We start from the raw sequence: 23,067 nt of genomic DNA, 5'->3' as shown, positions 1-23,067 counted from the left end.
TACAAAGGACCTAGTGATGTGAACCAGGGGACAGTGAAGCCTGGAGTGGATTCCAGGTGAGCATGTGCAGTATCCTGTGGGGGAAGAGGGTTTTATTGTGTTTAAGGAAATGAAAGGCCAGTGTGGCTGAAGTGTGGTGCATGAGGGAGAGTGAAGCGAGATGACTGGAGAGAGAACAGGCTTGGAGCGTGGGGCACTGCTACTAGGTTCCTAAGTGGTCTCCTTGATCTCTCCCCTCCAGGCAGGAAACGGCACCATCTTTTACCATGTGGTCGTCAGGACCATTAAGATACGGTAGTGGATGACATGAGAGGAATTTCCAAGGACCTGGATTTGGCTAGGATGTGGGGCAGTGGGGACAGAGTCAGAGGCATTAAGAATTACCACCATGTTTCTGCATCTGGGAATATGATTTATTGGGATAGGAAAACTTGGATTTCGTTTTGTTTTGTTTTGTCAAGTTTGGTGGCAGAGGATGTAACAGAACAGAGTTAGGTTTTGGAAATGTTAGATTTGTAGTGTCTTTTTGACTTCCAGTTAAAGATGTCAAGTAACCAGTTAAAATCATGCATCTGTAGCTCGTGAGAGAGCTCTAGACTAGAGAGAGAAATTTGGGACTGGATGGTGTACCAGCTTCCTGTGGCTGCTGTAACAAAGTACCACAAACTGAGGGGTTTAAACAACAGAAATTACTGTTGAGCAGTTCTGGAGGCTAGAAGTCTGAGGCCACAGCATCAGGAGGGCTGGTTCCTTCTGAGGGCTGTGAGGGAGCATCTGTTTCAGGCCTCTCCCCTTGGCTTGTAGACGGCCATCTTGTTCCTGTGTCTTCATATCATTTTCCCCCTGTATGTGTCTGTCTCTGTGTCCAAATTTCCCCTTTTTATAAGGACACAGTAATACTGGATTAGGGCCCACCCCAATGACCTCATCTTAATTTTATCATCTGCAAAGCCTCTATTTCCAGATAAGGTCACATTCTCAGGTACTGCGGGTTAGGACTTGCACAGCTTCGTGGGAGAAACAATTCAAGCCACAGCAGATGGTAACGCAGCTGTGAGCCCGGGTGAACTCACCTAGGGAGAGAGTGTGGGGTGAGAGCCAGAAAGGGTCAGGGACCAAGCCTTGAAGAGTCCCATCAGATGATGGCCAAGCAGAGGGGAGGAACCTGGATGGAGAAGGAGGGGCGCTGCCAGAGGGGAGAACAAATGAGCATGGCATCCAAGAATTCAAAAGAATAGAGGTTTTCTGAAGGAGGGGTGATCAATAGTTTCAAATGCTGCAGAAAGGTCAAGTATTTTGAAGTAATTGGAGGACTAAAATATGTCATTGAATTTCACAGCACGGACATCATCAGTGCCCTTTGCATGAGCTGTTTTGGGAATGACAGAGGAACTCAGCTGAAGAAGGAGTCAGAGGAGCAGGAATGGAGGCAGACTTTGTGTCTCCTTTCACTGTTGAGGGAGGAATGCCGTAGGGCGGTAGCCAGAGGGGCAAGTAGGGATTAGAGAGAGAGAGCCTTTTAAAATTGGGAGAGATTTTAGTCTGTTTAGATGCTGATGGGAAGGTTAAAGTTGAGAGGGAGTAGTCAAAACATACAAGAACAAAGAAGGAGAAATAATAGTGTGAGTTTACTGAGGAGATGGAAGGACAAGAGGATGGATGGCTTTGAAATGAAGAGCGTTGGCTCCTCTACTCTAACGGTAGGATAAGGGAGTGAAGATCTGTGCAGAAATAAATAGGCTTATAGGTATGGCAAGGGACTTTAATGGACTGCCTAATGTCTGATGACCTCTACTTTCTCTGAGAAGTAGGAAGTGAGGCCATCTACTGAGTGGGGGGAGGTTATGGGGGTAGAGCCATGGTGGATGGAAGTTTGAGGAGAGTGAAGAAAGTGTGAAGTCATCAGCATAGAAACTGGGAGAATGAGTTACCCAGAGAAACGCAGTAGGGCTGAAGGACAGGTTGATGTCCTCGTTGAGGTGGGTGGTCATGAATGGTCTCTTCTATCCTGATTGTGATGCTTGCTAGGTGAGCCCAGCAGCAGAGCAAGCAGGGCGTTGAATTCATCCAGGCGAGTATGATGAGAAGATGGAGGGGTGAGGAGGTTAGGATATTGGCATGGATGCTATTTAACTGATGGCCCATGGGTAAGGAGGGAAATGAGAAAGGAGGGGACTGACAGATTGGAGAGAGTAAAGGAGTTAGTAACAGAGCAACTCCAGGAAGGTGGAGGAGCAGTGGTGATAACTGCACAAACAAGCTGGGGAGGAGAGGCTATGAGATGCTTCCTCTAGAGACTTGGACATAGATGAGGGGGGAAGATGAGGCCTAGGGTGTGACCGTAGAAAGGGTGGTAGGATAAAGGGAAAGACACAGAAGGTGAGGAGATGATGGACAGAGGGGCCAGGAGTCATTTATGTAGACACTGAACTCACCCGAGGTGATGGTGAGACCAGAGACGGAGAGGCAGAGGGTGTGTCAGCTGCCAGGCGGTCACGGAAGCGCAATGGCAAGGACAGGGTCAGGTGCATGTTTGAGGCATGAGCTCCAAAAAAGCAGTGTCATCGTTTTCTTCCTCTGGAACATGAGGTAGTTGTACCGGGAGGTCTAAGATTAATGTCCGTTATTTATCCATCCTCCATTCAATAGTCACCCTAGCCCCAGGTCTGTGATATAAAAGGCTTTCAAAAATGTGTTGGGTGTGGGGCTGGCCCCGTGGCCGAGTGGTTAAGTTCGCGCGCTCCGGGGCAGGCGGCCCAGTGTTTCGTTGGTTCGAATCCTGGGCGCGGACATGGCACTGCTCATCAAACCACGCTGAGGCAGCGTCCCACATACCACAACTGGAAGGACCCACAACGAAGAATATACAACTATGTACCAGAGGGGCTTTGGGTAGAAAAAGGAAAAAAATAAAATCTTAAAAAAAAAAAAAATGTGTTGGGTGAACATAGATTAAATGACAAGTACATGTCCATCTCCATGGTGGACTTGCAGTCACAGGGGTAAATGAAAAAGTGTCTTCTCAGGGTATTCTCAGCCATAAGCAAGACGGGTATTAGCAAATGAATTCCAGTCATTAATAAATGTCCCTCTAGATCAGTATTCCACGGAGGGAGGAAAGAATTAACCTATTTGGGGGGAGGTTGTAGGGGAGCTGGTGATGGGTTTTGTAGGACAACATTCTGGGCTTCGGAAAACACAAGATTGGCCTAAGTGCTTTGGGATGTGGACAGAAGGGGTGGTCATATTGGCCTCTAGGATCCCTCAGTCCTCCCTGTTGCACTGACTTGACTGCAAGAATTAGAAGCCAGAGAAGTTTCCCCAATTCCCTGATTTCCTCAGTCTCCATGAGAGAAGACTGCCCCACGTCTTGCCTGGCTCCTCCAGGGAGGGAATAGGTCCCTCCACACCCCTGGAGCCCCTTGGCAGGTGAGGTACTGGCTGGCTCTCTGACAAGTCTTTTGCCCCATGCTGCTCTGCTTCCCTAACTCCTCAGCCAAGTCCTGAGGATCCACACCCCCCTGTCTTCCCAATACATCATTACACACGGTATTGGGATAGCATTAAAGTCAGCTGCCATCCCCTTTAGGAATCGGGCCCCTTTTGGAACCTGTGTTTCTGATGTTCCCAGGAGTGGAACAGCTAAATATTTTTCTTTTTGTGAACTTGGGAGTGAACAGAGAAAATCGCTGTTCTTTCTTCTCCTGTGGCTTCTCCCTGGGAACTCAGGGGGGGATGTGTGGGTGGATCTAGTGCCCTGAGGCTGCTGCTTCAGGGCATTTGCGTGGTTATTTGGAATCCTGTTTATCTGGTTCTGCATCCTTCTGTTTGTAGCATTTTCCGGCACTGGCCTATAAATGCAGATTGTGTGTGTCTATATAGAGTACATATGTAGATTGCGAGGCGGGTACCTGTGTCACATAACTTAGGGGAAGGGTTGAAGTCATTCATTTTGATGTTTCAGCAACAGAAATCTCAAGCTCAGCATTGCTTCTCTGACGTGAGTAATAATTTCATTACTGGGCCTCGAGATAACAGCAGGTTTGCAAGAGAAGTTTTGGTAAATTAAGCTAAAAAGGATTGACAGCTCAAATAGTGAGTGGGGCACACACGGAAAAGACGGCGCTGTGCAGCTCTTCAGGAAGAACCTGAATTGAGTAGCCACTGTCCTACACAGCAGCTATGTATTCCGGGAGGCGTGGAGGGGCTCTGCTGCCAACAACCGGCTTCTGAGAAAATCGAGAATTTAAAAACTACTAGTTAAGTTTAGAATCTTCATTATGTAATCAGCTCTTTATGTACTGTATCGATAGTACTCTAACACAAGTTTAACTGCCTTAAATGCATTTCAAGCAATTTTGGATTAAAACAAAATATACATTATTAATCATATGAACATAGGAAATCAGTCTGTGTTTTTTTGCAAAATATTTGCAAACAATTTTATTTTACATTATACATCAACCATTATTCATTATATTATCTTAAAATATCTTATTTTTAGTTCTATATTTAATTTATAAATTTAATACAATATTGGAGACATTCAAGGATGTGAAAAATGCACAGTACACATCTGTGTATACCATACCCATAAAAAAGAACCCACATGGGGCCAGCTGTGGCCCAGTGGGTAAGTCCCAGTGATCAAGTTTGCCCGCTCCACTTCGGTGGCCCAGGGTTTCACAGGTTTGGATCCTAGGCGCGGACATGGCACCGCTCAGCAGGCCACACTGAGGTGGTGTCCCACATGCCACAACTAGAAGGACCCACAACTAAAAAAATATACAATGATGTACTGGGGGGATTTGGGGAGGAAAAGCAGAAAAAAAAAAGATTGGTTTCTTAAAAAAAAAAAAAATGGGGGCCCACCCATGGCTGAGTGGTTAAGTTCCTTTGCTTCACTGCTGCGGCCCAGGGTTTCACCGGTTGGGATCCTGGGCGCGGACATGGCACCGCTTGTCAATCCATGCTGAGGCAGCGTCCCACATGCCACAGCTAGAAGGACCTGCAACTAGAATATACAGCTATGTACCAGGGGGCTTGAGGGAGAAAAGGGAAAAATAAAATCTTGAAAAAAAAAGAAGATTGGCAGCAGTTGTTAGCTGAGGTGTCAATCTTGAAAAAAAAAAAATAGAACCCACCAGTTAAGCCCCCTTTCCAGTCACATGCTCCTCCCTCCCACTCTCCGAGAATCATTTTGTAGTTTACTGCACACACACACGCACACCCCAAGATCTATATTACTCTTGTTTTCCAAATGTGAAGTTTACTTTTGCCTGCTTGTGCAGTTCCAGAGTTCTGTCTACCCTCAGGGTCATCCAGGGACCTGGGTTCCCACCAGGCAGCTCTGGCATCAGCCCCTCCAGGGCAGAGCTTCTCTGTCTTGGTAAACGACTGCTTTCAAAAATGTCCAAAGCATCGTGAACCAATATTTTGTAAATCAGGAAAAGAAAGATGAATTATTAGAAAAATGAAATTTAAAAACATATACACAAAATACTGCTCTGTAGTCATAGCTAACCAAAGGGTTAGGAGGGAAATAGTGACTCCTTGGGCTAACAGTCTATACACGCACTTTGAGTCGATACCCTTTATATCAATGTTTAAAAGTTTTTAAGACGGCAGGTATGCTTGCTTCTTGCTTGTCAAATTAATCTAATTTAGGTTGGGTTGACATTCACGTATTTGAGATTCATGGAATACGGAAGGCTGTGCTGTGGATCATTTCTTTTCAGCCTACACAGTTCTCCAGATTTTTGTTTTCTTAACTCATTGGCCATGCAGGGGAGTGGTGCTCCCCTCAGGGGAGAAGATGAACAGTCAATGAAGACGAGACCGCCCCCCTCATGAAGGTGTTCCTTTGAGACAGAACAGGGACGGGACCCTACCCCTCTACCCTTAACCACCAGGTCGAGCATCTCCTAGCCCAGCTATTTTTAAAGTCAAGATAAGCAACCTTCCAACCGCAAAACTTCCCCCAAGCGGTCGACCCCGACTCCCGCGTGCGCCCAAAGCCTCGAGAGGACCACTCTGCGACCTTCCTGGGGTAGTGGTAGTGAGCAACCCAGGGCAGGCTCAGGGACCCCAACTCGACGCAGCACGTGAGGACGACACCACTGGAAAGAGGCAAGCGCAACGCCTCCCGAGGCAGAGAATCATGATGCCAGTCCGCTCGCTTCACCCTTCGGGAGCCAGCCAGAGGGCCACTTCTCCCGTGCTGTCTCCTTGTGCTCGAGCATGAGCCCCAATAAAACCTTGTCTGAAACCGTTGTTGGGCCTCTTGTCCTTTTCCATTACTCAGAGAGCAGAAGAGCCCAGGGTCGGTATCACCTTCAGTATCCTCATGGCACCTGAGTAGGCAACACAGCTATTACCCAGGGAGGCTCTGGAAGGGGTGAGAACACTGCCGCGATTAAATTAATTCCAAGACTGCTGTGTTACACAGGCCTGCAAATTTACTCTCCATGCTATTGATCATCAAAAATTATGTTCAGCCACATTCTCCAGAGTAACTAGTAAGATTCTACAGTGAGATAAAGCCAATAGTAAAATCTAAAGGGCACCCTGATAACAAAATGCCACCCCCCTAGAGACTCCCAAATCAGACTCTAAACCCCCTCCCACCATCAGATTCCCAAGGAAAGCTTAAAGCTTGTCCCCTGACTTTAGCCCCTCTATTATCATTACCATCTACTGTGAGAATGAACCAAAGGAACTAACTGACATGCATTTGAAAATGAATCTACATTCCCTTTTACGTTACTACTTTTTACTAACATATAAGTTATCTTTGCCAACTTGCTTTCAATTTAAAAAGCTCTAAGTTTTTCTCAAAGCAAATAATTTTCTGAGAATCTTTATTCTGAGAGCACTCTGCTTTTTCTGCCTCTTTAGGGGAGGAGTTAAATGCTAGAAGACGACACCAGCATTTAATTGTACAGAAATTCTGTTCTTTGTCAGCCTGTATGTAGTGCTTGTGTTTCAAAAATGTTTTTAGGGGTCGACTCCGTGGCCGAGTGGTTAAGTTTGTGCGCTCCGCTACGGCAGCCCAGGGTTCGGATCCTGGGCGCAGACATGGCACTGCTCGTCAGGTCACGTTGAGGCGGCGGCCCACATCCCACAACTAGAAGGACCTGCAACTAAGATATACAACTGTGCACGGGGGGGGGGGCGGAGATAAAGCAGAAAAAAAAATGTTTTTATTCTTACATTTTTATAATGGTTAACAACTCTGAATGGATGTATGAAAACATGTTCCTAGAAGATGTGCGCGTGTTTAGAGGCGAGAATCAGGGATCCATGAAGATGGAACCGGGACTTGCCCAGCATCTTAGACCAAATAGAGGCTCCCCGAGGGCCTAGCAGGGTGGGGCCAGGCCAGGAGCTCAGATCTAAGTATGAAAGATGGAGTATATGCAGATACGGAACGAAAACGATAATGTTAATGATGCTTGGGGACAGGGAATAGTTGGTGAAAAGGTACAACTCCTTAGCTGTCTTGCCTGGCAGGGGCATGAAGTCGTGTCTTATCACTCTTGGTGTGGGGATGGGGTGAGGGATAGAGACGAGAAAGATTTTAGTTTCTGAAACTCTCTTTCCAATAGTCACGGTGAAGAACAGCTGGTAAAGTCGTGAAAGGGGCCTGAGGACACAGCCTTTAAACGGGCATTTCCCAAGGAAGGCACATTCTTTTCGATTTGTCAACAAGCCATACAAGTTGCGTCTGATGCACGAGCAGCAGCCCAGGCGTTTTTCTCAATGGAGGAGTAGAGTCCTTTTTCTGCACACAACAGCATAACTGACATTTTTTCCCTCCTCTCCTTAATAAAGACTTCCACTCCCTTGACCTTTAGAGTTGACCTTCTAGAACAGTACACCATTTCTTGCATAATTATCACCTGTTCCGATGCACAGTTACCACGCTGGGTCACATGTTCTGGATAGAAGACGCTCAGAACGGCTGAGCTGGAAGTGGCCGTGGGAGCCTGCCACATTCCTTTGCTTTTCACTGTGAACCACAGAGAAAATACAGCAATTTTGAGAGTAACTATCCATAATTCTATAATGAAACGAGAGATTAATGGACATAGTAAGGTATATCTGAGAGGATATAGAGGGAAGTTTAAATATTAGCATTCATTAGGAGTTATTTCCTTGTATAAAAGTTTCCCTATTCCCAGTGCACCTATGAGCTGTCACCCGAGTCTTCAGGCACTCCCCTAATTTGTCAGCAGGTTAATATACAGGGCCTTCCCCTAGCGTCCTTGAGCTTTGCATAATATTGGGCTTCCTCAGATTGAGAATGTGATAGGAAAAAATTGTAAGCAGTACTAATGAGCAACAGTTTCAGACGACTACATGACACTGTTGCCATGTCATGTACCGTGGTGTGAAGGAACCGAAAGCAGCCCGGCATGGAGCCCAGCAAACTGAGGGGGAGTTGGGGCGCAACAGAGGGCAGAGGAGCCGACAGAAGGCGGACCACGCAAGCCCTGGTCGCAGCTGCGGGGGCTGCTCCTCCTCCTCCCACGCCTACTAATGACAGCAGCCGTGGTTGGTCGAGGAGCACTAGCTGTGCGGGATGCTAGTCTACGCGCCTTGCCTACACTAGCGCACGGAGTCATCGCGGTAATCCCCTGAGCGTGGACAGCCGTGGTCCCACTTTACAGCTGGGGAGTTGAGTCCCAGCGAGCTTGGCTCCTGCACGGGGTGGAGCCAGGAGAGCGCCCGCACTCGCGGCCTGGGCTCCTCACTGTTGATTCCGCGTCGTCAGCTCCCGTAAGGGTTGTGGGTTTTGTTCTGTGTCTGAAGGGCAGCCTCGTGGGTGGTGGGAAGGAAAGGACGCTCGCTCTTTGTGATCAACAGACAGCCGCCTCTCAGGAAGATGACACGGATGCGCAGAGTCGCCGCAGCTCCCTCACTGTCTTGTTGCTTTGGACTTGCCTCTGCTTGTGTCCACCGCCCCATCCTTACACATCCACAACGCCCCCTTCCTCAAGGCCAGTTCAAACAGAGCCTTCCTGCTTCCCCTCAGCTAAGAGTCATCACCTTTCCCTCCTCGCTCGGGTCCTAGCGAGCTGTGCCTCCTAAGACTCGTCACTTTCTAGCTTGTAGTCTTGGGAGCCATTCTGTTGACGTCTTACCTGACTGGAGAGCATTTCAAGAGCCTATGCCTGGTGACCCAGGTGTACCCTGGAGCACTGAGTGTAGCACCCACAGGGTCGAGTTGAATACACTTTTGTTGAGGGGCCGTCTCTAGGAAAGGGAAAGGACCAGCTGGGCCGCCTTCTCCTGGCTGTCTTTCTGGGGGGCAGTTGGGCCAAGCTTGCCTGTGGGGAGGGAGCCCGCTCTTGTGTGGCCATCAGATCTGTGGTTCGTAACTGGGGCCCTGGGTTCAAAATGCTGCTCCTCCAATGACTAGCTGTCTGATCTGGGGAAGTTGCTAGGCTGGAGGATTTTCCATTTTAAATTTAGGAGTAACAGTACCGCTGACCTCGTGTGTCATTGTGGGGATTAAATGAAATATTGTATGTGCTTGATACACATTAAGACTGAATAAGCATTATTTATTATCATCATCGTTGGTGTGCACATGCCACCTCCAGAAAGTGCAAGTTTTACTTCTACTTCAAGCCGTGAAGCATAGCCAGGAAGTTCTGGGAAAAAACCATAGTAGCCGCAGCACGAAGGCTGTGGTGCGGGCCTGGGCCGCCCCCAGTGGGTAGATGACTTGTGCTCAGGGAGTTGTGTCGGCTGTTCACCGAGGCCTCTCCTGAGTCAGGGGTGAGACTGGCAGGTTCAAGCAGAACTCGTCACTCCAGGCTTCTTCCCTCTTCAGTCTGTCCCGTCTGCTGGATGAGACAAAGTGTGGCTGCTGAGGCAGGTCATTTCTTCCTTGGTCAATCTGTATTGTATACCAAGTAGGAGTATTCGAATAACTTAAAGCATTTAATCATTAGACTTGATTATGTCTAGATCTCAGGGGGAGCTACCTCTGCATTAAGTCCTGAAGTTTATGGCTGAGGCCTTTCTTCCAGTTTTCCTTCCTCTGTCGCTGTCGGTGGGAGCAAGCGAGCCCTGAGCCCTCAGTCCCACTGGCAGGCCCCAGTCACCACTTGCACTTGGCCTTGTGTTGCTGAAGCAGTGGCAGCTCCCAGTGCCTTTATCATTGCTGCCACGGCAGCTTTGTGCTCCCGGCCCTCCTGCTCATCTCTTCCTCCTTTCGCTACTGCTCCCTCCCCCCTGCTCCCCGTGCTCCCCTCCCCCTCCTCTTCCCTACCCTCTCCCCAGACACTCCCTCCTCACACATCCCAGAGCACTCTTGGTTTTATTGTTCTGCAGCCTCTGTCTATGAAAGACTCTTCGTGCCACCAGCTGATAGAGTGACTTAAAGTGGGCCACAGAGAGGGGAAGAGGTGGCAAAAATACAGCAATGGAACCAAGTGGGTGGAGGCTGCTCATGAAACAGAAGGCAGTAGTTATGTGGCCTCTGGGAGCACAAAAGGTAGCTGGGACCTAAACCCAAGGGAGCCCTCTGTTGCTGGGACTGCGCAGATCTGAGCCAGCACTCTCCCCACCCAGACTCCGCTTCCAGTGCCATGAGGAGCTGACACATGCAGTTCCGTGTCACAGACGTCACCAACATGGAGGCAAGAACTAGACGACCGTCATCCTCCTGTGGGTCTCTTGTCTTTCTTCTCTGGGCCTTGTCCGTCCAGCAGGGCCACCTCCCCTCACCATCCCTTGGTCCTGTCCTCTGCCTGGGAAGCTGTTCCACCTGCATCATGAGTTGGATCTGCTTTTCCTCCCAGGATGCCGTCTTCTCCTTCCCTCCTGCTTCCACAGATATTTATTCCAATCCATCATGTCCTCCCTTTCTTCCTCCACTGGCTCCTTACCCACAGCCTGGCCAATGTCTCCTATGCCAGTGGTGCCTGAGGTCTCAAAGGACAGAGTATGTTGGCTTTTCCTACAGAAATTCCCTGCACCTGAGCTCCCCTCTCGGCCTTGACCACTTCCTTTTTTGTCTTTTTCTGTTTCCATCCTGCTGTGATGTGTCTCCAGTCGGCTGACCCCTCTGAGACCTTGATTTTGGCTTCTTCCCTGGACCTGACCGATCCGCTGAGGCCCCTCCCTGCAGGGCTGCGGTCACAGGTGGTCGGGTCGGCTCCAGCCCTAGGCCGGCCCTGTGTTTTGGGGGTGCTGCCCCCCAGCGTAGACCAGCACGTGGGGATGCCACCTGCTGTGGGGCTGCACATGCAGCTCGCAGGCTATGCCAGCACACCCAGAAGTGGCCATAACTCCTGAGCATCTGGTTCTAGGGATTTTTCTGCTCCCTGTCTCTCAGGCAGTGCCAGCTTGGCTACCCAACATGGTCACTGTGTTCCACAATTGCTCTGGTCCCTGAGATAGTCCCAGGGTAGAACCTGGCCTTGCGTTCCCATCCCTGGGGAGCATGGTGACCCTGCTGCCCGTGCCTGAGAGTGGAGCTGCTGGTGAGGGCAGAGCCCCGAATCCTATAAGAGTTCTGGAAGTTACTTCTGCTCTCCATGCCCAGGCTGGGCAGCGCCCTGGAGCTGCAGGGCTGTACGTACAGCTGGCAGACTACACCAGCACAACCAGTGGCACCAGGACCTTTAGATTTGCCACCAAGGGACTGGCCCTGCCCTGCTTTCTTCTTCAGGTGTGACTGGAAACAGTGGGCTCTAACTTTCCTGGGGGAGCAGAGCCCGCCGAATCTCCAGCACAGGGACAAGTGGCCTCTCCTGGCCAAGCAGCCATCTGTCCAGGCCCCTAGTAGTCCTAGGCTGGCAGGCAAGAGGCAGCCAGCGATGCCGACTGCAGGCCCTGGCCCAGGGCAGGGTGGATGGCCTTCGGCTTGAGGGCTGGCCCTTCCTGCACAGGCAGATCTGGGCGGGCCTCAGAGGGGTCACCAGGGATGACCTGGCCAGAGCCTGTCTTTCTGACAGCAGGCCCACAGTCTTTCTGAACTCACAGACCTAGAACTCTCAGCCCAGGTGGTAGCCCCAGCTTCTCTGCCTTCTTCACACACGTGTAGTGCTGGCTGTACTGTCCACTTCCTCCTCCACCCCAGACTGTGAACCCACAGGGCCAGGACTGGTCTTGCCTGCTGGCATATCTGTAAACAAAACTTGGTAATGGCTTCACTGAGAGGATAAAGGCATTGGGCATCCTCCAGTGATTGTGGCCTTTACCTCTGACCACGTGGCCCAAAAGGGATGTGAGGGACCTGGTCACTGGCAGACACACTGCCAGGAAGCCAAGTGTGTAACTGGTCTATGATGAAAGCTCAGGCAAGTTTCGTTCGCTGGCCCTGGAGTCTGGCTGCCTCCGCTCTGCATAATGGCTGGACCCTCCATCATGGGCACAGGGGTCTATGGGCCACTCCAGAGCAGGAACTTCTTTCTATTTTCAGACCAAAACGCTTTTAGACTGCTGGGCGCGGGGCAGCTCATGGACAAAACTCTCATCTGTCTTGTCCAAGGTTACCGCTGGGCAGGAGGACATTGCCTCAGATGTTCCCTGCGGGTCAGTATCGGGAGGAGCCCTTTAGGGTCTCCCAGTGTAACTAGGATGGGTACAAAGATTACACCTACTGGCTGTAAGGAGTGAGAGGGACACCCATATGGGAAATCCTGACAGGCTTCCCATTTGGACATCAAGTTAGAAGCCTTCAAGTTGGCCAAGATGATCAAGGTCGTGGTCCTCCAATCTCAGTGGCTCCCATAGTTCCTCTTCTCTGATGGGATGAGCTCCTAGAATCTGTGCCCTCCCTGTCCCCTATTACCAGCCCCACAACCAGCATGTGTGGTGGGATGGGCTCTAGCCTTCTGCTGAGCAGTCACGAGCACTGTATCAATCATCTAGTCCCACAATTATGCCACATAACAAACACCCCAAAGCCTAGTGGCTCAAGGCACTAAGCAATTATTTAGCTGATGAGTCCACCGGTTGGGGGTTTAGGCTGGGCTTGACTGGGTGGTTCTTCCGGTCTTCACTGGGCCCACTCATGCAGTTGGCGCCCAGCTGGCTATTGGCTGGGGTGATGGTGCAACTGGGCCAAGTGTCTCTCCTCATCCAGCGGAATGGCCCAGAAGTATTCTTAGTGTGATGGCAGAGGGGAATGGCCACCAATCCAAATTATGCAAGAGCTTTCCACGCCTCTGCTGTGTCCTGCTGACTAATGCCCCGTTGGCCACAGCCTACATGCCTGAGCCAGAGCCAGGGCAGGAGGGCGGCACCAGGTCACATGGCAAACCTTTGTAAACCCGGAGAAACCTCCACCCAACCCACCGCCTAAAAGGTCTGCGAGCCTGGGGGTTCTGAGCAGGGCTTAGAGCACTTACTGTTCCCCTCCCACCCACGGCACGTGTCTGAGCTCCTTCTCCCAAGGATTTCTCCAGGTCCCACTTCCCACTCCTGAGTGGGACTCTCTCACTTTTATTTGAGCTGTCTGGTTTCCGTAGCATCCCATTCCTTCTTCCTGGTTATTTCCCTCTGCCAAGCTCTTCAGACTGACAACTGTCCAAGTTGCTCCTCCACTTCCCTCCCCGCCTCTCAGTTCTGGGCTCGGAGCACACAGCCAGCCACACCTCACCCTGTACCTTGCCCAGCACCTGGGCACAGTGTTTGGGCACAGGGCCCTGGGTTCCACCTGTTCTCAGAATGGGGACAAGACAGGTACAAACAAGCTTGAGTCCCACAGATTCTAAAGAAGTACATTTTCCTTGACCTTGTGAATCCTTCAAGTTTCATTTCTCTTTAACTTTCCTTTTTCCAAAAACAGCTCTGAAAGAGTAATCCACACCCACTGCTTGCATTTTGCTCCCTGGTTCCCTACAAGCTGAGTTTTTCTCCACTTTTTTGCCCCAAAAACTACTCTCTCGAAAATCAGCGGTTAGGAACATTGTGTACATTTTTTTGTTTAACCCTCCAACAACCCCAGTGAGACTGGTCTGCATATCACCATGGCCATTTCCCAGCTGAGGAAATCAAAGCTCGCCTGGTTAGGTAATGTGTGAAGTTACTCAGGGCAAGTGATGGAATGGAGGCCTGTCTGCCTGCAGAGTCTCAGTTTTTAGCCGCTGCCGTAGCCCTGAATGCAGGGCTGGCATGTGTTAAAGTGGGACCCTGCAAACCCTGGCTACACGAGGCTGGTGCGTTAGTGTGCTAGCACAGCTGTAACAAAGTACGGTACCACCAACTGGGGGCTTAAACAATAGACATTGGGCACCTCCCAGTTCTGGAAGCTGGATGCCCAAGATCGAGGTGTCTGCAGGGCCATGCTCCCTCTGAAGGCACCAGGGAAGGATCCGTTCCAGGCCTCTCTCCCAGCTTCTGGAGGCATGAATCCAGTCTTCCTGGCATCCTCCATGTGTGCATGGGTGTCCAGATTTCACCTTTTTATAAGGACATAAGTCATACTGGACTAGGGTCCACTCAAATGACCTCATCTTAATTAATTACATCTGCACTGACCCTATTTCCGAAGAAGGTCACATTCTGAGGTACTGGGGTTTGGGACTCCAACATATGAATTTGGGGCAGGCCCGGGAAACTAGTCAACCGATGACAGGTGGTCCATGGACGATCTCTAAGCAGCAGCGTAGATGTCACCGGGGAGCCCCTCCCCAGATGTACTGAACCAGAATTTGCGTTTGAACAAGATGCCCAGGTGATTCCAATGCACATTAAGGCATGAGGAGCACTGGTCTACAGCACTTTCTGGAAGGAAGTGTGGCAGCGTGGAGCAAGATGCTTAGGATGATCATAATTCTTGAATTTCACTTAGGATAGAAATAATTTTAAATATGGACAAAAATAATGCATACTAAGATGTTTATTCCAGGTTATTCCATTGAAATACAACATTACTATGGAGTAAGCATTACTTTTGACCATTTTTAGCTGGAAAATTGTTCTATTTCAGGTGATGTATGAGTTAAAGACGCTCTTGTAGGGGATAGTTCCTGAAATCTAAACAATTGACTTATAAACAAATTTCTGGAACTACACCTATTAGTATATTTGGGGATTGTAAGAAATGAATTGTTGGACTAAAGCATTAACTAAGGAATAATAATTTTGTTTAGTGTGATAATGGCATTATGACTATGTAATAAAACGTCTCCATTTTTTGAGAGGACGTTAAGTGATTTGGGGTGAATGGCGTGATGACCAGGATTTGCTTTTTAAAAATCCAGCAAAATGAAAATAAATGACAAGAGTGTAGCAAGATGGTGGTGGTTATTGAAGCAAGGTAATGAGTTCAGAGGTTCCCTGAACTCTACTTTTGAATATACATAGAAATTTTTACTATGAAAAAGGTATAAAATATAATCATAGGAAGTATTAAAAAATTAACTTTCTCCCAGGTGTCCTTTTGACTGCCATGTCTCCTTGTCAGTCATTTTGGTCAAAGAATATTTAACAGTCTATTTACCTATTTCCTCAGTTTCTTAGTTTGTAACAAAATCCTGTATGTCTTTGCCTGAAAGTTGATTATTGTAATTTAACAGCCTCCTTTAAACAGAAGGTCATGCAGGTTAGTATGAGACTGACGAAAGGAAACAATTGCTTTCATTGGTCATAAAGCTGTAATTCATGCACAGTGTCTGAGCCATGCGCCATCCTCACTTTCCGGTTATAGCTTCCATAGATTTGCCCTAGTTTGGGGTTAGCTTCCTTTTTCGGTACTTTATGGATTTTTATGGTAATAGCAACATTTTCTTGACAGAACAAGGTCTGTCATATCTAGACGATGACCTATATGAGTCTTAACAAGACAGGCCTTGGAAGAAAAAAATCTTCAAAGATGAGCGCTTACTCCAAAATAGACACACAGAGTTATTTAATGTTTCTTTTAAAAAATATTGAGAGAGCATAAGTTAAAGCCTAAATTAACTTACCTTTCACTGAGAGGTGCTAGATGGACCACACATTTTAAGAAAACTTTTCAAAGTGAGCATCAATTAAAGCTGAATTTCGGGGATAACCCTGCCTCCATGCTCATTTCTTTCTCTGAAATCCCTTCTCCACAAGCAGGTGATTTATCAAAAGCACACATGTGACCGTGTGACAGACAGGTGTTATCCGTCAGGATGTATTCTAAAGTCATAAGCAAGCCGTCTAAATTCTGTCTACCTCTTCAGCTTCACTCAAAAACAGCCTCCCACACCTGCACCCCTAAGTCTTTCCTCTCGGCCCCACCCAGGTTGCCCCCTGGTCCAGGACACCCCTGGTCCTTCACAACCCTCACAGGTGTCCTTGCTTCAGGACGGCTTTTCCGAGCGCCTTCCCTGGGACTTGAACTTCAGCTGGCAAACCTGGAGTCCCTGTCATGACGAAACCCAGAGAATTAAAACAAAGTTCATTATACTTAGAGATCATTTAAAATCCAGAGATATTTTCTTTACCATAAAGCGGAAGATATAGTTTTGTTTTTCTGTAGCTTGCTTAGTGCTGGCTTCACCCTTCCCTTGTGAAGACGGAGTTAATGTTGCTTTGTGTCTGAGTCACCAGTCCCCAAGCTCTACAGTGATGTGGAGGGCACACGGTGTGTGTGTGCTGGGGGTGGTGAGCCACGGTGGCAAGTGTCTCGGTTCTGAGCCCCACAGTAAGATGGCGAGAACCCCAGGGCAAGCTCCTGTGTGCCCTGTCAGGATTTGGAGTGCTTCGTGCATTTTCCTCAGATGGTCCTACAAGTCCGTTGGCTCTTGGTCTTTGTTTGTGGCTTTATTCTTCTGCTCTGCTCCTGGGCGGTTCCTCCTGATTAGGCGAGTTGAGGCCACCGTAACTTAGAGTCTGTTTCTGCCACAAGGAGCACTCCTTCTCCTTCTTTGACACGGCCCTAGTCACTCTGAGGGGCAGTGGCTGCCTGCCCTGTGGCCAGGAGGGCTGTTTCCCAGTGGAGTCGCAGTTCTTATCAAGATCCAAATGTGAATTCTGCCAGCACCCTGGATGTTGCACCAGTTTTATTTAATTGACTTCAACTTTCTCGAGTTCTTGCTAGAAGAACTGGGAACATCCATCCTTAGGCAGCTGGGTGGGAAAGTGATACAAACTACATCCACAATGTTGGGCTCAAAGTTGCCCTTCTTTGCCCACAACCAAGCAAGGTCATTGGATTGACCTTGAGCACCACTGACTCTACCCAGGCTCAAATTCCCAGGGACCTGAGCATCGTCTATGAAGCTGGGCATCCTCCATCCTCTCTTGCTCCCAACCCTCGTGAGCTGTTTGTGTGTCTAATATTGTGTCTCTAGTTTTATTGTGTCCTTGTTCAGAAAGAAGCCTTATAGGACACTCCAGGGTGTACAATATGCCACAGTTCCAACAATAGGGTGGCAGTTCTGTCCCCGCCCAGGCTGACCCCCCTGCATGGTAATATAGACATAGATTCCATGGAGGCAGGCAACCCAGGCCTCGTTCATGCCTATGTTGCTCCCACCTAGGCTGACGGCCCGCATTCAATAAATTCACGTTAAACTGGTGAATGAAAGGATGAATAGGAAGATAGATGCCCACCCAGATGGTATGATGAACATTAAGTATTAGCGTCATCCTAACTAAGAAGTGGCAGGCAGCTTCCATGGAGGTGTGCTTCCAGAACGTAAGGAAAGGTGATGAGCTCTAGAAGGATGGAATGAGGTCATAGGGACTGGGGAGCAGAAATTCTTTCTGGATGGGGGGCCAAGTGGTGAGCCAGAGAGAGCCTAGTAAAGTAAATATAAAATATCTAAAAATATATGTTAAGGAGCAAGGATTCCTGAGAAATGGTCCGATTTTTAGCCACAGAAAGCAAATCCCCAAAATAAGGACATACATTTACATATGTTTACAACGTGCCAGGCACTGCTTTAGGCTCTTTACATACATTAACTCACTCACTTCTCACGATAATTATCTGCTGTTAGCCCAGGAGAGAAATTAAATCACTGCCCTGGGTCATGCAGCAAGAAATGGAGGACTGGGGTTTGAGTCTGTGTAGTCTGGCCTTAGCACCCATCCCCTGAACCGGAGTCCCATGGATCTGAAACCCAGGGCTTCTAGTTATAAAATACGCAGCCAGACCATGGCTGATATGTGATCCAAATACGTTGGGTAGAGTGCATCATTTTCTCAGTGCTATTAAAATCTGCTATCAAGGCCATGTGAGACGTATGTGAGTGTCTCACGAATGTATATGCATATATATTTCTTTATTTTATGTATCTTTTTCAGGTCAGATAGAGCTCTATCTGACATTCTGATTTAACTTCAGATTACCTGTTTTCACACATCTGTGCACTAACAGCACATCTTTTTTGTCCTTTCCAGAACGTGTCCTTAAGAGTTGCCAGTGCTCCAGACCTGGTAAGAACAGCTCCGTGTCGTCGCCCCGTCTCCCACCCCGCTCTCTTCTCTAAGTCATACTGAGATTCACAGACTGACAGCGTCACGATTTTCTTAACTTTCAGAATAGACCTTCTGTTAGGCTCTTTGGGTGACATCTTCCTTTTTGAAGTTAGGCCTTCTCTTACTATAATTTTAGGTCATGAATGAAATTTATTAATCTGCAGTATTGCGACTAAATATTCTGCTATTTTGGCCAATCCATTGTAGGCAAACTTGGGAATGATTTTACTTTGGAAACAAGTGCAAATTAGTCACCTCACACCAGTGGAAAACCAGACATGCGATTCTTACCTTTTTCAGATATTTTATTGTGAGGGAAACCGGGGAGCATTTTCGGGTTTTTTTAATTGGATGAATATAAGCTTCTTAGAGTTTAACCCATTTTAATATAAGTATATGTGACATATTTATGTCCTGTTATAAATTAAATTGTATTACCTGCCACTTCATGGTTGTAAAGTCAAAATGTCTTTTCTGATGGACAGATAGAAATGTTGCAAAAGATCATGTTTGTTCTCCTACCATTATTTATAGCCATGATTTACCTATTGGGCCTAACTAAAGACTAACAAGTGAAGAATTTAAGGAAGGCCATTTAGGTATTGAATGAAAAGTCGTTTTGTATTCCTTATTCTCCAACTAAAGTGGATGGCCTCTTATGGAAAGCTTTAACTGAGCAGACAATGCAAAATTTAGAAAATTCATCTTGGGATTACATTTACACATCAGAAACCCAAAGAGGTCTCTGCAGTAACAGTCACTGACGACAAGTGAGGTCCATCTTATTAGCTGGGGCATCGGCTGGCTTGTTTGAAGTTCATTTGGATCGTTCATTGATTTGGTGACCGTCAACCTTAACTGACATTGACATTCATTTGCCATTTACCATTGACCTGAAACAAAGAGGCTATTTTCTTCTATTTTGCTTACTTGTTGCATTTTTTTGAACTTTTAACTCTTCCTATTTGTTTGTGGAAAAATTACATAATGGCATTTGGATTCCAAAGTTGTGCGTATTCTGTGACTGGATTATCATAGATCTTTATATCTTACTTCGAAATCATGTGGTGCACACTCAGATGAAAAGAAATTATGAGAAACTATTAAAAACTTACTCCGTCTGTTTTATAATGTTTTTAACATTTAGGATGAAGGAGAATCCTGAGGCGTCCCTGCCTGGGTGGGTTTCAATGGTGTGTTATTACAGTTTGGGCGATACTCAGGAAGAGTGAGTGTGTTTCTAAAGAAGGAGGCCCGAAGTTACATGATTTTTATTTACGGAACAGAAAAGCAGTATGTATTTTTATAAGCAGTATGTATTTTATACTGCCTAATCACTACGAATTTGACAGCAATAGAGGTTGTTACAATTTCTACATGCTTCTTGTTGCTTTATTTTGCTTTTTGGTAAACATTATTTAAAAATCTGTTATCTAGCAATAATTTATGTATATTTTTAAACATTTTTTAATGCCACATGCTAAATGGTTATCAGACTTATCAAGCAGTATGTTCTCTTTTTTTCTCTTGTGCCTCCTTCACAACTGGAATAAGTATGATTAATGAAAATACTTCTCTGAGGTCAGATTTTATTTAAAAATATAACCATGATGGGAGAAATTCTATAGAACTGTTCTCAAAAATTATGATGTTTGGAAATAATTGTTGGAATCCTACATAGGTTGGAGGTTCTGTGCAACTATGGGGACCCAGGGGGAAAGAAACATTAGTGTACGCACAGGAAAAGCTTCTATTAAATAGACTTTATTTTTTCAAATGACATCGCGTTAGCAACCACGGGTATGAATTTCACTGTTGCCCTCTCTTTCTTCTCGTCCTCTCTGGAGCCCATGAGGACTGGTGGAGGTTCAGATCCCCTCCTGTGTCTCCCTGGAGTCCTTCTGTAGAGTGTCTGGCCAGCTTGAGCTCTTTGTCCTCCGGCAGAATGCAGACCTTTACCGTGACTGAGCGTTTGCCCTCCCTGTGACGGGCTGACTCCAGCTGCTCCCTGAGGAAGCCTGCCTCAGAGCACGGAGGCCACCGACAGCCAGAACGCCACCTCCTCCGACAGCTTTCCCCTGTTGGCATAAGCTCCCGGCCACAGGCGTGGCGACTCAAGGGTTCATGCCTCGTTAGGAGCTGTACTTCTAGGTTTAATGCTTTGGATTTCACTTAGTTCCAAGTTTTACGTTGTTCCATTTCAAACTTGAGCATTTAATTGTATAGTTAGAATGCTTGAGTTTCTAACTTATCTGTAATTGATATTGTCCCAAAGTATGAAAAAAGCAAAAATGTAGTGCTATATATTGTCACTAAGTTCCCAGATACAGCCACTCTCGTGCACTGAAAAAGTGTGTGTGACTTTTCGAAAACTTGCTTTTTAACCTTAATCAAATATCTTAATACTTAAAGTATATTAAAAATTTTTTAAAGCAGGTTTACAGTCACTTGAGATGGAAACCATTGACCTAAATTTCAAATAACTGCTCATATTTATTCTTGGTATAAAAATGACACTTTTGTGCCAAATAAAATTTATCGTTCAGTAGTAATTGATTCATAACCTCAAAACTGAAATTGATTGAGAACTACTTCAAATTTAAGAGCTAAAAATAAATACTCTGGCTTGACTGTTAACCTCTCAAGGTCAGCGAGCCCAATTTCCCTCAGAGGCCACGAGAGGGAGCCATTGAATATTAAACTAAAGGTATTTAAATTTCGACAAATCTTTGAGTAAACTATTCAGCTAATCTGGCCTATAAAATGTAACATAACTGCAATGTAACAAGCAGTAGCATAGTTTTTATTCCTATTAAAACAAAAGTAACACATATAATTAAGAGCCACTGCAGTTAAATGCAATGAATACTTTTGAGCATATTATTTACAAGGCACTTTCTTCTAAAAGGGGATATAAAGATGAATAATTCACATGGTTCGTATGTAATTTGCGTTACAAAGTAGAACATAATATATAGAACCATATGAAAGAAACAATATGCTATGGGGTTTCAAAAGAGAGAGACAGCATCAGGACAGGCAGGACGGAGGAGGGGGCACGTAGGGATGGACGTGGAGCATTTCTGGGAATGTGACAGGTGGAGTTGGGGACATATTCTGAGTGCAGAGGACGCTGGAGAACCCTGAAGAATCCAGTTTGCTTGGAGCACAGGTTGCCTCAAGGTGAGGAAGAGAATATCAGGCAGCAAAGGTGGTCGGGCAGCCTTGTGATCCAGCACACGCCCGAGGACTTATTTTTACCTGATTGCTTATTTTTACCTGATTGCTTTGAACGTCGAGGTGTGACCGAATGAGCCCCCGGCCTGCGCGTGCTGCAGCGTGAGTGGGAGGCATATCCGCTGCTCTCTGTGGTTTCCTCTATCACCTCAGATAGCTTTGGGCCTCAAACACAGAGAACACCCTAGCACTGTTTAGGTCAGTGGGTCTAGATTTAGATAAAATGCTGTAAGTTTCACTGTTTACTAGGCATTATTCACCAAATATCTATTGAGCATATACTAGACAGAGATTCTAAGAAAACCTTAATATTTCTTAATTACAGCATTCCGAAACTGATAAAGCATTTGTATAATTTTCAAAAATAGTTGAAAGGGATCTTTTTTAAAAAAGGATTACTAGATGCTTTTACCATATTTATTAAGACAGAAATGACTACTTAGAGTACTTGATGTAACTTTGAAAACCCAAAATAAGATTTTTTTTAGAGCTAAAACAAAACAGAAACTATCTATAGGAAATGGGATGGATTTAGCTCTCAAGTTTTCTGGCAGCCAGTGTGAGGCGAGCAGCACTGTGGCCACGTTGTTCTCATTTGATGAATACATGTGCAGAATCAGAAGTTTTCCTGGAATTAAACTCAAGCAAAAATTTCTAGTGTAGGCTCTTCTAGAAAAAGAACACTGAATAACACGCTGGACAATAACTTCAATGATTGTTTTTAAAAAACACACAGAGGTTGTTCAAACCTCCTTGGATCCTCTGTAAGGTAGACATTAAATTAAGGAATAGCTCAGGAATTCATTTCTCGAGAGGGTGGAGATGACGTGATCCTGATACTTCGCTTTTTGATGATCTAATTTATCGAGAAAATTAGGGAATAATGAGAGATGTTTCATAACATGAAAGGCAGAATAAGGGCCCTCCCAGAGATGTCCATGTCCCGATCCCTAGAAACCGTGAATATATTACTTTATATGGCAAAGAGCAGTTGAGGGTGCTCAGCAGCTGATGCTAGAACAAGGAGATGATCCTAGATTATCCTGTGGGCCCCATGAAATCACAAGCGTCCTTAAAAGCGAGAAGAGCAAGGCAGAGGAACAGGTCTGAGTGATGCGATGTGAGAAGGACTTGGTCTGACATTGCTGGCTTTGAAGGTGGAGGAGGGGCTGCGAGCCCAGGAACGCTGGCAGCCTCCAGAAGCTGGAAAAGGCAAGGACCTGGATTTTTCCCCTAGAGCCTCGAGGAAGGCATGCAGCCCTGCTGACACCTTCATTTCAGCCTCGTCAGCCCCTAGTGGACTTTTCCCTACAGAACTGTCGGTAACAAAGCTGTGTTTTCAAGCCATGCGTTTGTGGTAATTTGTTACAGCAGCCATAGGAAACTAACATACATAGACCCTCTCGAATA

The 23,067-nt window shown here is 46.7% G+C and overlaps 1 protein-coding gene across 5 annotated transcripts in view; it reads left to right on the top strand.

Annotated features, from left to right (window-relative positions):
* SPATA13 (spermatogenesis associated 13) overlaps positions 1 to 23,067 on the top strand; it is a 343,666-nt gene that overhangs the window by 26,838 nt on the left and 293,761 nt on the right. For 3 of the 5 annotated variants that reach the window (XM_070520399.1, XM_044777432.2, XM_044777431.2), the window contains exon 2: positions 18,343 to 18,378. The exons of 1 other annotated variant lie outside the window; for it this stretch is intronic. In XM_070520399.1, the coding sequence (XP_070376500.1) occupies positions 18,343 to 18,378 (36 nt within the window). Of the gene's footprint in view, positions 1 to 18,342; positions 18,379 to 23,067 lie in introns of those variants that run through there. One more of the 5 variants, XM_070520398.1, reaches the window with a different exon arrangement.

Source organism: Equus asinus, chromosome 11, assembly GCF_041296235.1.
Source record: "Equus asinus isolate D_3611 breed Donkey chromosome 11, EquAss-T2T_v2, whole genome shotgun sequence".
NCBI lineage: Eukaryota > Metazoa > Chordata > Mammalia > Perissodactyla > Equidae > Equus > Equus asinus.
Note: the sequence above shows the minus strand (reverse complement) of the source record. Positions and strands in the feature narration are given on the sequence as shown.